Below are 14,617 nucleotides of genomic sequence, written 5' to 3'. Positions count from 1 at the left end.
TGAAAGTTCATCAAGCCAGAACGTTCCATATTCCACCCAACAGGACCTCTCTCCAGAGGCAGCTGCAGTTACTGCACAGGTTGATAAGCTGACAGAGATTACTTAAATGAAAAGGTTCGCAATCACAACCAAAGAATGTAAAAACTAGGAGCTGTTGGCCACGTGGTGCCCTGAGCCTATTGCTATGTTCAATTACATAATGGACCTTGTACCACCTTCACTATCTCCAGATTCTTCCATTCACCTCGTATCCAGTCTTAGTCTTAATTATATTTAACGATAAATTATCCACAGCCTCTGGGGTAGGGAATTCCGGAGATTAGCAACCCCTGAGTAATGATCTTTCTCCTCAGCTCAGTTCTATTATATCCCATATGATTGTTTGTAAATGACTGATATCTTCTCCCATGGCTGTCTCTCCTAGTCCCTGGCTGGGGAGAAACAGTATTTTTTTGTGGAAAGCTCATGGAGTTCCTCAATTGCAGACATCTGTAAGCCATGCTGAGCAATGACAGGAATAAGTCCTAGACCCACTCCACACACTGTCTGCAGCAAGATACGGTCTGCAGACGTTATGGGGAAAGAGAAAGGCAGGGCTGACATTTCTCCCATGCTTTGCCTGATGGCAGGACTTTTCAAAGTGCTTCTTTGAAGAGCATGTGTGAGAGTTTCCTTCTTCTAAGTTAACAGTAGGTTAAGCAAAGCCAGAATTCTATGCCGCAACCCAGCCTCAAAGTGAATGCACTATAACACACTTCAAAATGGCTGAGCATCTATATTTTCCAACATAAAGGAACACAGACCCAGTTCTAAATAATGGTGATAACAGAATTTAAACATTAATTTTTGTTTCTCTCTCCACAGATGCTGCCCGATTTGCTGAGTTTCTCCAGCATTCTCTGTACTTACACCTACACATTCTCTTCTCCTAAAATCTGGTTAATTGTTTTGCTAGAATTATACAAGAGAACAGATACAGGCTGACACACCGTTATTCCAAACTGCTTGCAGGAAATGAAAAACTTCTCCCGTAAAGTGGCTGCGTTGTTGATATAGTCCAGTTCCTTGCGGCTGTACTCCTGCTGCAGCTGTTGGCACTTACTAATCTGCTTCTTCAAAGATGGAATTTCATAATTTACATTTCGCACGAGTAAACTTGAGAGTTCAGCTGTTATTTAAAAAAATACAGAAAGCACACCTATGAGAATGCTTATTCTATGTAAGGGGCAACTTTATAAACACACAATGGAAAAAAAAACTGTGAGGAAAGACTGACTCAAAAAATAATAAGACTAATGGGTGACTTGAGAAGTCTTTAAAAGTTTATACTTCAGATGATTGATTGGGTCGACATAGAGATATTTCCAATTGTGGAGAAACCCAATACTCAAGGGCATAATTAAGGTGTAAATACTGTTTCTTTTTACATTTCTGTATTTTTGATTTTGGAACGGAATGAAAAATTCATTGTTTTAAAACCATGGATTGGAAGATTTTTCTGAAAGCAGAGAACACACACTCATTGTGAGCACTGTTTACACAGCTGCTGTGGGTCAGCTGCAGCCAACAGTGTATAAAAATGGGAATACAGCCAGCAACAAGTTGCCAAATGTTTTGAGGGCTAGCGACCAGTCGTCAATGAGTAAGAACCTTCCGCCTCCCAACAAAGTAATTGCCTCTCAGGTACTGGATCAGCTGGGGGCTGTGAAAAAGACAGCGAGAAGTCACCAGACCTCCACCAGCTTAGCAGCTCTCTGTTCTCTGCAGTAAAAACAACTTTATTACACACCAACGGTTCATGATTGTTCACCTACAGCCAGAGATTATTTATCTGTAATAAAGTTAGTCTTATCAAGTACACCAATGTGCTCTGTGCTTTCCATCAACCAATGTTTAAAAGTCAGTACATTGGGAATTCTGCTTTTTTTTTGTGATGACTTCAGGAATAGCATGGCTGATTAATAACTGGGGAGGCACAGCCGCTCAGTGGTTATCACTGATGCCTCACGACACCGGGGACCCGAGTTCGATACCAGCCTTGGGTGACTGTCTGTTTGGTGTTTGCACATTCTCCCCATGTCTGTCACAGCTCAAAGATGTGTAGGTTAGGTGGACTGGCTATGCTGTGTTACCTATAGTATCCAGGGAAGAGCAGGTTAGGTGGGTTAGCCATGGGAAATGCAGGCTTACAGGAACGGGGCATGAGTCTAGATGAGATGCCCTTCCAAGGGTCAGTGAGGACTAAATGTGCTGAATGGCCTGCCCCCACTTGGGGGATTCTATGATACCCAGTGAGGGGTGACAACAATACATCCCATCAAAGGAGAAAAGTTCCTTAACTCAGAGAGATGAGAGTGTGGAACTTGTTATGACGATAAGCTGCTGAGATGAGTAGTAAAGGTACGTTTAAGGGGCTGCTAGACACATGCTTCAAGAAGAAAGGATTTTTTTTTCCTATTCATTTCATGGGATGTGGGTGTCGCTGTTTCTTGCCCATGCCTAGTTGCTCTTGAGAAGGTGGGGGTGAGCTGCCTTCTTGAAACACTGCAGTCCTCCCGCTGTGGGTTGACCCACAATGCTATTAGGAAGAGAATTCCAGAATTTTGACCCAGCAACTGTGAAGGAACGGTGATATATTTTCAAGTCAGGATGGTAAGTGGATTGGGGGGGGGGGGGGCACTTGGAGGTGGTGGTGTTCCCAGATATCTGCTGCCCTTGTCCTTCTAGATGGAAGTGGTCACGAGTTTCGAAGGGTCAGTCTGAGGATCTTTGGTGAATTTCTGCAGCGCATCTTGTAGATGGTACACACTGGTGCCACTGAGTGTCGGTGGTGGAGGGAGTGGGATGTTTGTGGATGTGGTGCCAATCAAGCGGCTGCTGTGTCCTGGATGGTGTCGAGCTTCTTCAGTGATGTTGGGGTTTGTACTTATCCAGGCAAGTGGGGAGTATCCCATCCCACTCCTGACTGTGCACACCTGCCATGGTGGGATTCAAACTCATGTCAGGCTTTGAGGGGATATGATGAGACAGAAGGTCACAAGTAGCATAAACAGACAGGCTTTGAGGGGATATGATGAGACAGAAGGTCACAAGTAGCAAAACAGTGGCTGGATGATCTGTTTCATTGCTGTAGGCGCTGCACTGTACTAATTTTACAGCATGAGGGCATTGATCAAATGCTTCACTGTGGTTTGAGGCAGATCCTCATCAAAAATACTCATTGCCCCAAAAAGCACTTCTGAAAACAGTGGAGTTGATTGGAGTTTTAAGTTTGTTCTAAGCTATGCATGTGAACAGCGATCTTGAATGTACTATGTACAAAGTAAAATAACAAAACAACTAGGAAACTCACTGGCATGCCCAAGGCCTCTGTTGCTGTGGTGAAGAAGCCACACTTTGCATCTCCCATCATTTCAAGAGCCCAAACCCATTTCCATTTGGCAAAGCAGGCTACTGAGACCAAGAACAACAGATTGGGGTGAGGGCAGTTCCTAGCAATTGCAAGTTTCTTTTAAACATTTGTTCACAGGATGTAAGCTTCCCTGACTAGGGCAGCATTTATTGTGCATCCTTAACTACCTCGCGGGCAATTAAGCATCAATCACATTGCTATGGCAGTCATATACAGGCCAGATCAGGTCAGGAGGGCAGATTTCCTTCGCTAAAGAACATCAGATGGGTGTCTATGACATTCGACAACTGTAATACAGTCAAAATTCATATCTTTATTTCATTCCAGATTTTTACTGAATTTAAATTTCATCATCTGCCATGGTGGGATTCAAACTCATGTCCCAGGTCATTAGCCTGAGGGTCTGAATAACTAGTCCCGCTACACTACCACTACTGTGCTATCTCCCTCGAGTTGAGCGTGCATGGGAGAGTTTGCAATAGCAGAGCTGCCAGGGCACAAGTGCCTCAGATTATTCCCGAGATGTAACCTGCTCCTATGGAACCACAGAAATAATCTGACGCTTGGCCAACTTTCTCCAATTTACAGAGATGGTCAGGTACCACTGGTCCTGACCAAAACAGTCCAATTTATATCTTAGATTAGACCCATCCCAGATTTCCATATTAGAGGGGGCCAATTGTCCACATTTATAACAAAAACTTCTCAGGCAAAATGGTCACAGATTAATCACAATCACCTAGCAGTGTAGGTGCTACAGTTACATAGAAACTTTCATTACAAACTGGAACAAAGGGAGTTATACTGGATGAAATATTTTTAACTTTTTATGTGCACTGGAATATGTTTCAGATTATCTGGTGAATGTCTTGGTTGAGGGTATAATTGGATGTGCTACTATTCCTTCTTCCTTTGATAGTGCTGTGGAAGCCTTAACATCCCCAGTTTAAGGTCTCATTTAAAAGCACAGTACCTCAGACGCGGCACACCTCAGCACTGCACTGGAGTGATGACTGAATTTATGGATTGAAGTTACGGTTTTAACTTCTTCAGCCAGACAGTGGTGAATCGAGGAAATCACTGCCTCATTACAAACTGGAACAAAGGGAGTTATATTGGATGATTAATCTGTGACCATTTTGCCTGAGAAGTTTTTGTTATAAATGTGGACAATTGGCCCCCTCTAATATGGAAATCTGGGATGGGTCTAATCTAAGATATAAATTGGACTGTTTTGTTCAGGACCAGTGGTATCTGACCATCTCCATAAACTGGAGAAAGTACCCACTGAGCCCCAAGCAGACATCTAAGCGTCAAGACTGCCCTGGCTTTAAATGTGTAGAATGTAAAGCACCTGCAAACCAGCTTCCTTACCGAGATAGACGTTGTCTTTTTCATACAAACACACTATCTCCTGCCAGTCCTGTAGCAACAAAAAGACACAGAAAACAGCTAACTTTGACTTTGTCAAAATCGAGCAAACCTGAAGAAACTGCCCGTGAAATTTCAAATAATTTTACCTTCATTCGCTGAGAGGAGTAACCACCAAAAATATTCTTCGTAGAAGCTTCTGTCCTTCTGAGAATTTCTATAATTCTCAAGCAATGGAAATAATGGATATCTACAGGAGAGGGAAAATTTAACATTACACTGAAGAGGAATGTCACACCAACACAAACTCACAACAGCCTGATTTTTATCAGATGCTCCTGGGTCCACCGAATACTCTCAATCGTACAGAAGACGCAGGGCACAGCTGTGAGGCCTGTTACAGCACCATGCAGACTCCAACAACTTGCATTTCTATAGTGCTTCTATAGTAGTAACACGAGATACCTCATGTGTTGTAACACAAAATTTAACAAAACACAGAATGGGATATTCAGATAGGTGAACAAAATATTAGCCAAAACAGGCTTTTAGGTAGCAACCTAATAAAGTAGAGGGGTTCAGGGAGGAGTTTCAGAGCTTATGGCACAGGCAGCTGAAGGCATGACCACCAAATGGTAAAGCGATTAAATTGGGAATGTTCAAAAGACTGCATTTACAAATGTCAGAATTGTAATGCAGGGGGAGGTTATAGAGATAGGGACTGGTGAGATCAAAGAACAAGCTGAAAGGAGGTTGAGAATTTTTAAATCAAAGTGTCAGAGGTTCCTATGAGCTAGGGGATGGTGGGTGAACAGAATTAAACTCAAAAATATTGATCTAATTAAGGGGGACATTAGACATGCACACGAGGAAGAAAGCAATAGAAAAATGCTCTGACAGGACGAAACAAAGTCAAATAGGAAAATTCATATGGTACAACAATACTGGCACAGACTCGTGGGGAAGTATGACCTGTTTCTGTGCTGATTAATGAGCACTATCTCACTATTACAAAGTTAACCATTAATTGTATTTACACACACACAGACTACTGGGATGACACGTGGCAGAAATGGCACTGACATGATCCTGACAGGAGCTGTTTGATTTCCTCATTCTCCGGCATATCCTGGATTGCATTGTTGATTTTCTCCCGAATTACCAACACCGCATTCTGCCATTTCAGCTTGCAATGCCGTCTATCCACCAACCAATCTAAGGAAGGCAAGAAACAAAATACTTGTAAAGTACACTCGCCAGACATTCAGGAAACATTATTTCAGAAATTTCAATATTCCCTTTCACTTGTTGTGCACATTGATATACTCATTTGCCTTCTGGACTGGGCTACACATGGTTCCATGATGAGATACCCTACAAAACCCAGGCTAACAGTCCTGTTTAACATTGAGGGTGTGTGTCATTATCAGTGTCAAAGACGCCCTCTTTTGTATGAGGCTTCAGCCTGAAATCGCATTGAAATAATGCACCTGAGAGGACAAAGAAAAGCAGCAATGTTTTCCCTGCAGGCCTGGCCAATATTTAAACCTCAGTCAATGCTGCTAAAATGCAGATGTTGTTTGTGGGAGCTTGCTACGGAATAATTGGCTGCTGTGTTTCCTGTATCATCCCAGTGACTACACTTCAAAACATACTTCACTGGCTGTAATGCAATTATACAATGTCCTGAGGTTATGAAAGGTGCTATGTATGTGCATTCCAAACTGTACAGGATGCTCCTTTGAACTGACTATAGGGCTTCAGCAATGTGCAGGTTGGGATTGACCTTCATCCAGTCCCACATCAACCCCACCAACGTTATCCTAACCTTCATTCAAAACCCACAGTGAAAGCTGACAGTAATCAGGGAGCAGGGAAGGTAAAATCACTGGGTCGGTGCATTAGGCAGTAGCTCATTCCAACGACATTTAAAAACTGAAACATAATACCTATCACATATACTTTTAAAACATGATCATGTTATTGCCAACCTTTTAGGATTTTTCAAAAGAACTGTTCTATCAGGATTACTGACATTTAAACTCATTGCAAAGCCCTGTCCCAGGAATTCTAAACATTAAAAATTGAACATCGCAGCAAACTGAGATCAGAGATAATGGGAACTGCAGATGCTGGAGATTCCGAGATAACAAAAGTGAGGTGCTGAATGAACACAGTAGGCCAAGCAGCATCTTAGGAGCACAAAAGCTGACATTTCAGGCCTAGACCCTTCATCAGAAAAATGAAGAAGGGTCTAGGTCCGAAACATCAGCTTTTGTGCTCCTAAGATGCTGCTTGGCCTGCTGTGTTCATCCAGCTCCACACTTTGTTATCGCAGTAAACTGACTGTATTATACTAGGGATAGTAGGAATTGCTGACGCTGGAGTCTGGGATAACAAGGTGCGGAGCTGGAGGAACGCAGCAGGCCAGACAGCACCAAAGAAGCAGGAAAGCTGATTTCAGGTCTGGGCCCTTCTTCAGACAAATGTACCAGCTCTTCCTTCCTATTCACTGCTGCATTCCAATCCTGCACCTCACCGCAGAGAGACTGTCAACTTTTCGGGGAACACCTTTCCCACAGGGGGAAACGTGAGAGCCAAATTGTGCATGGCAAATACACCAAAGGAATGTCGGTGCTGCATTTTGTGGTAGCTGAGACACTGAAGAAATAGCCTTCCATTTTTTTCCTCTCTCTCACACACTTCTGTAAACCCAAAATCTTGCTTGAACCCTGAAGACCTTCAGACCTTGAGACAAGATGCAACTTCAGATTCAGGACAGCTGGTGCCTCAGGAAGAGTATCCTCAGCTGACTCTGGGCAATTGCTACACACAGTTCAAAACATTCTCTGAAGTTTCAGACTACTTGACTACGGCTTGCATTAAGACTCATATCCACTTGGCTTCTAAAGTTCAAATCAGCAGCAAAGTGTATTCAAGTAAATTTAAGATCAGTCATAAGAGACCCGGGAAGAATGAGGAGAATTTTAATTTTGAATAACTTGTGATCTGGAATACACTGTCTGCAAGGCTGATACAATAATAACTTCCAAATAGAACTGAATACATGAATGTTTGCAGAAATGTGGAAAATTGCAGGGGCTGAAGCTAATTTCAGAGAGCTAGCACGCACACACGTTGGGTCAAATCGTCTCCTGTGCTGTATAGCTCATTGGAAAATGATTCACCACTACAGACAATTACCCAAGAGCTTGCTGGTCTGTATATCGATTGGCCATCTCCTTTGGTCCTGTAAGGAAAATATTTCAAACATTGAATGAAAATTTGAACAATGTGGGTCTATAGTTGGCAGCAAGGAGAGACGAAAGGGGATGGGATAAAGGGGAAAGGAAAGGGAGGTGGGGATAGAGGCAAAAGGGGGATTGAACAGACAGGGAATGGGGGGGAGGGGTGGTGGGGAGGGGTGGTGGGGAGGGGGGAGGGGGGGAGAGAGGGGAGGGGGGTGGGGGGGAGAGGGGAGGGGAGGGGAGGGGAGGGGGGTGGGGTGGAGAGGGGAGGGGTGGAGGGGGGGTGGTGGGGAGAGGGGGGAGGGGGGAGAGGGGTGGGGGGGAGGGGAGGGGGGGGAGAGGGGAGGGGGGAGAGAGAGGGGAGGGGGGTGGGGGGGAAGAGGGGGAGGGGGGGAGAGGGAGGGGAGGGGGGGAGAGGGAGGGGAGGGGGGTGGGGGGGAGAGGGGAGGGGAGGGGAGGGGGGTGGGGTGGAGAGGGGAGGGGTGGAGGGGGGGTGGTGGGGAGAGGGGGGAGAGGGGTGGGGGGGAGGGGAGGGGGGGGAGAGGGGAGGGGGGGGAGAGAGAGGGGAGGGGGGTGGGGGGGAGAGGGGAGGGGTGGAGGGGGGGTGGTGGGGAGAGGGGGGAGGGGGGAGAGGGGTGGGGGGGAGGGGAGGGGGGGGAGAGGGGAGGGGGGAGAGAGGGGGGTGGGGGGGAAGAGGGGGAGGGGGGGAGAGGGAGGGGAGGGGGGGAGAGGGAGGGGAGGGGGGAGGGGGGGGAGAGGGGGGGGGGGAGAGGGGGGGGTGGGGGAAAGAGGGGAGTCGGGGGGGGAGGGAGGGACACTGACAGAGTGGGATCTGTAAGACGGGTCGAGGACTGAGGTGCAGGGAGGGGGCGGTGCGCGAGGTAACAGACTGGGAAGGGGAGTGGGGGGTAGAGGGTGAGGGTTGGTTAGTCTGCCCCCGCCCCTCACTCACCTCCATCCCGCTCGGGCCCTACCCCCTCACCAAACCTGCAGCGGCACCCAATCAAAACGCGGGCTGGAACGGGCCAATCGCATGTCATCCGAAGTACCAACCAATCAGATGTGGCCTTGTTGCACAATGTGGACCATTCAGATATGAGGAGGTCGGCCGCGTTGTGCATTATCGGACCAATCCGAAGTCGTACATTCACGAAGAGCCAATTATATGCCAGATAGGTTGTAATGTCCAATCACAGAGGGCGCAATCAACATTAAATGGTGGAAAGCGCATAAGCTTAACCAATGGTTAACGTTTGCGTAGCTGGACCAATCCCGGGAGAGAATGATTTTATTTTTTGTTTGTCGTGCGGTCGGTCGCACGGAGAGTGGGATGGGCGGGTAGTTAAACCAAACAGGTTGGAGGTTGTAGTGATAACAAAGTGTGAAGCTGGATGAACACAGCAGCATCTCAGGAGCACAAAAGCTGACGTTTCGGGCCTAGACCCTTCATGAGAGAGGGGGATGGGGAGAGGGAACTGGAATAAATAGGGAGAGAGGGGGAGGCGGACCGAAGATGGAGAGTAAAGAAGATAGGTGGAGAGAGTATAGGTGGGGAGGTAGGGAGGGGATAGGTCAGTCCAGGGAAGACGGACAGGTCAAGGAGGTGGGATGAGGTTAGTAGGTAGCTGGGGGTGCGGCTTGGGGTGGGAGGAAGGGATGGGTGAGAGGAAGAACCGGTTAGGGAGGCAGAGACAGGCTGGACTGGTTTTGGGATGCAGTGGGTGGGGGGGAAGAGCTGGGCTGGTTGTGTGGGGCAGTGGGGGGAGGGGATGAACTGGACTGGTTTAGGGATGCAGTGGGGGAAGGGGAGATTTTGAAACTGGTGAAGTCCACATTGATACCATATGGCTGCAGGGTTCCCAGGCGGAATATGAGTTGCTGTTCCTGCAACCTTCGGGTGGCATCATTGTGGCAGTGCAGGAGGCCCATGATGGACATGTCATCAAGAGAATGGGAGGGGGAGTGGAAATGGTTTGTGACTGGGAGGTGCAGTTGTTTGTTGCGAACTGAGCGGAGGTGTTCTGCAAAGCGGTCCCCAAGCCTCCGCTTGGTTTCCCCAATGTAGAGAAAGCCGCACCGGGTACAGTGGATGCAGTATATCACATTGGCAGATGTGCAGGTGAACCTCTGCTTAATGTGGAATGTCATCTTGGGGCCTGGTATAGGGGTGAGGGAGGAGGTGTGGGGGCAAGTGTAGCATTTCCTGCGGTTGCAGGGGAAGGTGCCGGCTGTGGTGGGGTTGGATGGGAGTGTGGAGCGAACAAGGGAGTCACGGAGAGAGTGGTCTCTCCGGAAAGCAGACAGGGGAGGGGATGGAAAAATGTCTTGGGTGGTGGGGTCGGATTGTAGATGGCGGAAGTGTTGGAGGATGATGCGTTGTATCTGGAGGTTGGTAGGGTGGTGTGTGAGAACGAGGGGGATCGTCTTTGGGCGGTTGTGGCGGGGGCGGGGTGTGAGGGATGTGTTGCGGGAAATGCGGGAGACGCGGTCAAGGGCGTTCTCGATCACTGTGGGGGGAAAGTTGCGGTCCTTGAAGAACTTGGACATCTGGGATTTGCGGCAGTGGAATGTCTTATCGTGGGAGCAGATGCGGCGGAGGCGGAGGAATTGTGAATAGGGGATGGAATTTTTGCAGGAGGGTGGGTGGGAGGAGGTGTATTCTAGGTAGCTGTGGGAGTCGGTGGGCTTGAAATGGACATCAGTTACGAGCTGGTTGCCTGAGATGGAGACTGAGAGGTCCAGGAAGGTGAGGGATGTGCTGGAGATGGCCCAGGTGAACTGAAGGTTGGGGTGGAAGGTGTTGGTGAAGTGGATGAACTGTTCGAGCTCCTCTGGGGAGCAAGAGGCGGCGCCGATACAGTCATCAATGTACCGGAGGAAGAGGTGGGGTTTGGGGCCTGTGTAGGTGCGGAAGAGGGACTGTTCCACGTAACCTACAAAGAGGCAGGAATAGCTGGGGCCCATGCGGGTACCCATGGCCACCCCCTTAGTCTGTAGGAAGTGGGAGGAGTCAAAAGAGAAGTTGTTGAGGGTGAGGACGAGTTCGACTAGGCGGATGAGGGTGTCGGTGGAGGGGGACTGGTCGGGCCTGCGGGACAGGAAGAAGCGGAGGGCCTTGAGGCTGTCTGCATGTGGCATACAGGTGTATAGGGACTGGACGTCCATGGTGAAAATGAGCTGTTGGGGGCCAGGGAATTGGAAGTCCTGGAGGTGGTGGAGGGCATGGGTGGTGTCACAGACGTAGGTAGGGAGTACCTGGACCAAAGGGGAGAAAATGGAGTCCAGATAGGTGGAGATGAGTTCGGTGGGGCAGGAACAGGCTGAGAACAATGGGCTGACCAGGGCAGGCAGGTTTGTGGATTTTGGAAGGAGATAGAAAGGGGCCGTGCGGGTTTGGGGAACAATGAGGTTGGAGGCTGTGGGTGGGAGGTCCTCTGAGGTGATGAGGAATGGTGTTGGAGATGATGGTTTGGTGCTTGGGGGTGGGGTCATGATCAAGGGGACGGTAGGAGGTGGTGTCGGAGAGTTGGCGTTTGGCCTCGGCGATGTAGAGGTCAGTGCGCCATACTACCACTGCACCTCCCTTGTCAGCAGGTTTGATGATGAGGTTGGGGTTGGAGCGGAGGGGCTGCCCATTCTGCGGGGGAGAGGTTGGAGTGGGTGAGATGGGTGGAGAGGTTGAGGCGGTTGATGTCTCGATGGCAGTCGGAGATGAAGAGGTCGAGGGAGCGTAGGAGGCCTGGGAGTGGTGTCCAGGAGGAGGACTTGTGTTGGAAGCGGGTGAAGGGGTCAGTGGAAGGAGGGTTGGGTTCCCAGTTGAAGAAGTAGGCATGGAGGTGAAGACGGCGGAAAAACTGCTCTATGTCCGACCGTGACTGGTATTCGTTGATGTGTGGTTGTAGGGGGACGTGTGGTTGATGTGTGTTCTGTGGGCTAAAGGGCCTGTTCTGTGCTGTACTGTTCTATGTTCTATGTTCTAAATCCAATATTGATCTTGCTTTTGTACAGCCACATTCCTGTGTGCCTCACTCTGTCAAAACATCTTACAATCTGTTTCTCCTTGTTTGTTATGATCTACCTGTACTGCATGCAAAACAAAGCTTTTCATTGTAGTTAGGTACATGTGACAACAATAAATCAAATCAAATCAAAGATTAAACTATATAAAGAATTAGGTGGGGACCATTCCTGTAACCTGAATGATCAGACAGCCTTTTACAAATATCCCTCCATTGATGACCCAATTAAATATTTGCAACAGTGATAATGGGAACTGCAGATGCTGGAGACTCCAATAAAATGTGAGGCTGGATGAACACAGCAGGCCAAGCAGCATCTCAGGAGCACAAAAGCTGACGTTTCGGGCCTAGACCCTTCATCAGAGAGGGGGATGGGGAGAGGGAACTGGAATAAATAGGGAGAGAGGGGGAGGCAGACCGAAGATGGAGACAAAAGAAGATAGGTGGAGAGGGTGTAGGTGGGGAGGTAGGGAGGGGATAGGTCAGTCCAGGGAAGACGGACAGGTCAAGGAGGTGAGATGAGGTTAGTAGGTAGATGGGGGTGCGGCTTGGGATGGAAGGAAGGGATGGGTGAGAGGAAGAACAGGTTAGGGAGGCAGAGACAGGTTGGACTGGTTTCGGGATGCAGTGGGTGGAGGGGAAGAGATGGGCTGGTTGTGTGGTGCAGTGGGGGGAGGGGACGAACTGGGCTGGTTTAGGGATGCGGTGGGGGAAGGGGAGATTTTGAAACTGGTGAAGTCCACATTGATACCATTAGGCTGCAGGGTTCCCAGGGGAATATGAGTTGCTGTTCCTGCAGCCTTCGGGTGGCATCATTGTGGCACTGCAGGAGGCCCATGATGGACATGTCATCTAGAGAATGGGAGGGGGAGTGGAAATGGTTTGTGACTGGGAGGTGCAGTTGTTTGTTGCGAACTGAGCGGAGGTGTTCTGCAAAGCGGTCCCCAAGCCTCCGCTTGGGTTCCCCAATGTAGAGGAAGCCACACCGGGTACAGTGGATGCAGTATACAACATTGGCAGATGTGCAGGTGAGCCTCTGCTTAATGTGGAAAGTCATCTTGGGGTCTGGGATGGGGGTGAGGGAGGAGGTCTTGGGGCAAGTGTAGCATTTCCTGCGGTTGCAGGGGAAGGTGCCAGGTGTGGTGGGGTTGGAGGGGAGTGTGGAGCGAACAAGGGAGTCACGGAGAGAGTGGTCTCTCCGGAAGGCAGACAGGGGTGGGGATGGAAAAATGTCTTGGGTGGTGGGGTCGGATTGTAGATGGCGGAAGTGTCGGAGGATCGGATTGTAGATGGCCCTGGTTCTCACACACCACCCCACCAACCTCCGGGCACAACGCATCATCCTCCATCTACCCCCATCTACCTACTAACCTCATCCCACCTCCTTGACCTGTCCGTCTTCCCTGGACTGACCTATCCCCTCCCTACCTCCCCACCTACACTCTCCTCTCCACCTATCTTCTTTACTCTCCATCTTCGGTCCGCCTCCCCCTCTCTCCCTATTTATTTCAGAACCCTCTCCCCATCCCCCTCTCTGATGAAGGGTCTAGGCCCGAAACGTCAGCTTTTGTGCTCCTGAGATGCTGCTTGGCCTGCTGTGTTCATCCAGCCTCACATTTTATTATCTTAAATATTTGCAACAATGTGTATGGAGGTGAGATGATACTATGGCTTAAGAGGTGTATTTTGTCCTTTTTGTAATGAAGAGTGAGTGAGACAGAGATACCCAGTGGTCTGCTCAAAGCCAATAAAGTAAACAGCTTGTGAGACCTTGGGGACTTTTTAAAAGTTGGAACATTAGGAGCAGCCTGAATGGGTGGGCTCAAGGTCCCACAGAACCAGGATTTTTAGTTTTAACTGTTGGGGTCTTGAAGCTGGATGTGGGACTGTTTATCATTTCTCTGATACAGCTAAAAGCTGGTGTTCTCTTCCTGTTGCTAGAATTGCATGTGAGACACTCCATTTAGTGAATATGCCTTTGCCAGGGTTGTGTTTACAGGATAGTAGGAACTGCCGATACTGGAGAATCCGACATAACAAGGTGTAGAGCTGAATGGACACAGCAGGCCAAGCAGCATCAGAGGAGCAGGAAAGCTGATGTTTCGGGTCTGGACCCTGAACGTCGGCTTTTCTGCTCCTCTGATGCTGCTTGGTCTGCTATCTTCATCCAGCTCTACACCTTGTTATCTCTGTGTTTAAGGCATGTTATGATACTGAAACAGTCAATTAGTTGTAGTTAGTATATGTTATTTTGTTAAGCATTTCAATGGAGTTACAGTAAAGCCAATTCTTTTGTTTTTATTTTGTCTGTAATTTAACTGGCGTAAAAACAAAGCATGTTTTGTTTGAAAGATAACAAAGTGTGGGGCTGGATGAACACAGCAGGCCAAGCAGCATCTTAGGAGCACAAAAAAACGTCAGCCTTTGTGCTCCTGAGATGCTGCTTGGCCTGCTGTGTTCATCCAGCTTCACACTTTGTTATCTTGGATTCTCCAGCATCTACAGTTCCCATTATCTCTGATCATGTTTTGTTTAAAACTGAGTACTTAGACCAACCAAATTGCATC

General features: G+C 48.4%; 1 protein-coding gene across 1 annotated transcript in view; it reads right to left on the bottom strand.

Annotated features, from left to right (window-relative positions):
- The window catches only part of cdk5rap3 (CDK5 regulatory subunit associated protein 3), a 38,289-nt gene extending 29,216 nt beyond the window's left edge, over positions 1-9,073 (bottom strand). The window contains exons 1-6 of the mRNA XM_059638732.1: positions 8,984-9,073; positions 7,988-8,033; positions 5,867-5,998; positions 4,933-5,033; positions 4,787-4,835; positions 990-1,168 (exon numbers count right to left, since the gene is read on the bottom strand). Coding sequence (XP_059494715.1) covers positions 990-1,168; positions 4,787-4,835; positions 4,933-5,033; positions 5,867-5,998; positions 7,988-8,033; positions 8,984-8,989 — 513 coding nt within the window. The 5' untranslated portion in view covers positions 8,990-9,073. The remainder of the gene's footprint in view (positions 1-989; positions 1,169-4,786; positions 4,836-4,932; positions 5,034-5,866; positions 5,999-7,987; positions 8,034-8,983) is intronic.
- Between the last annotated feature and the right edge of the window lie 5,544 nt (positions 9,074-14,617).

This window comes from Stegostoma tigrinum, chromosome 31 (assembly GCF_030684315.1).
Source record: "Stegostoma tigrinum isolate sSteTig4 chromosome 31, sSteTig4.hap1, whole genome shotgun sequence".
NCBI lineage: Eukaryota > Metazoa > Chordata > Chondrichthyes > Orectolobiformes > Stegostomatidae > Stegostoma > Stegostoma tigrinum.
The sequence above is the reverse complement of the archived record's forward strand: the minus strand, read 5'-3'. Positions and strand labels throughout refer to the sequence as shown.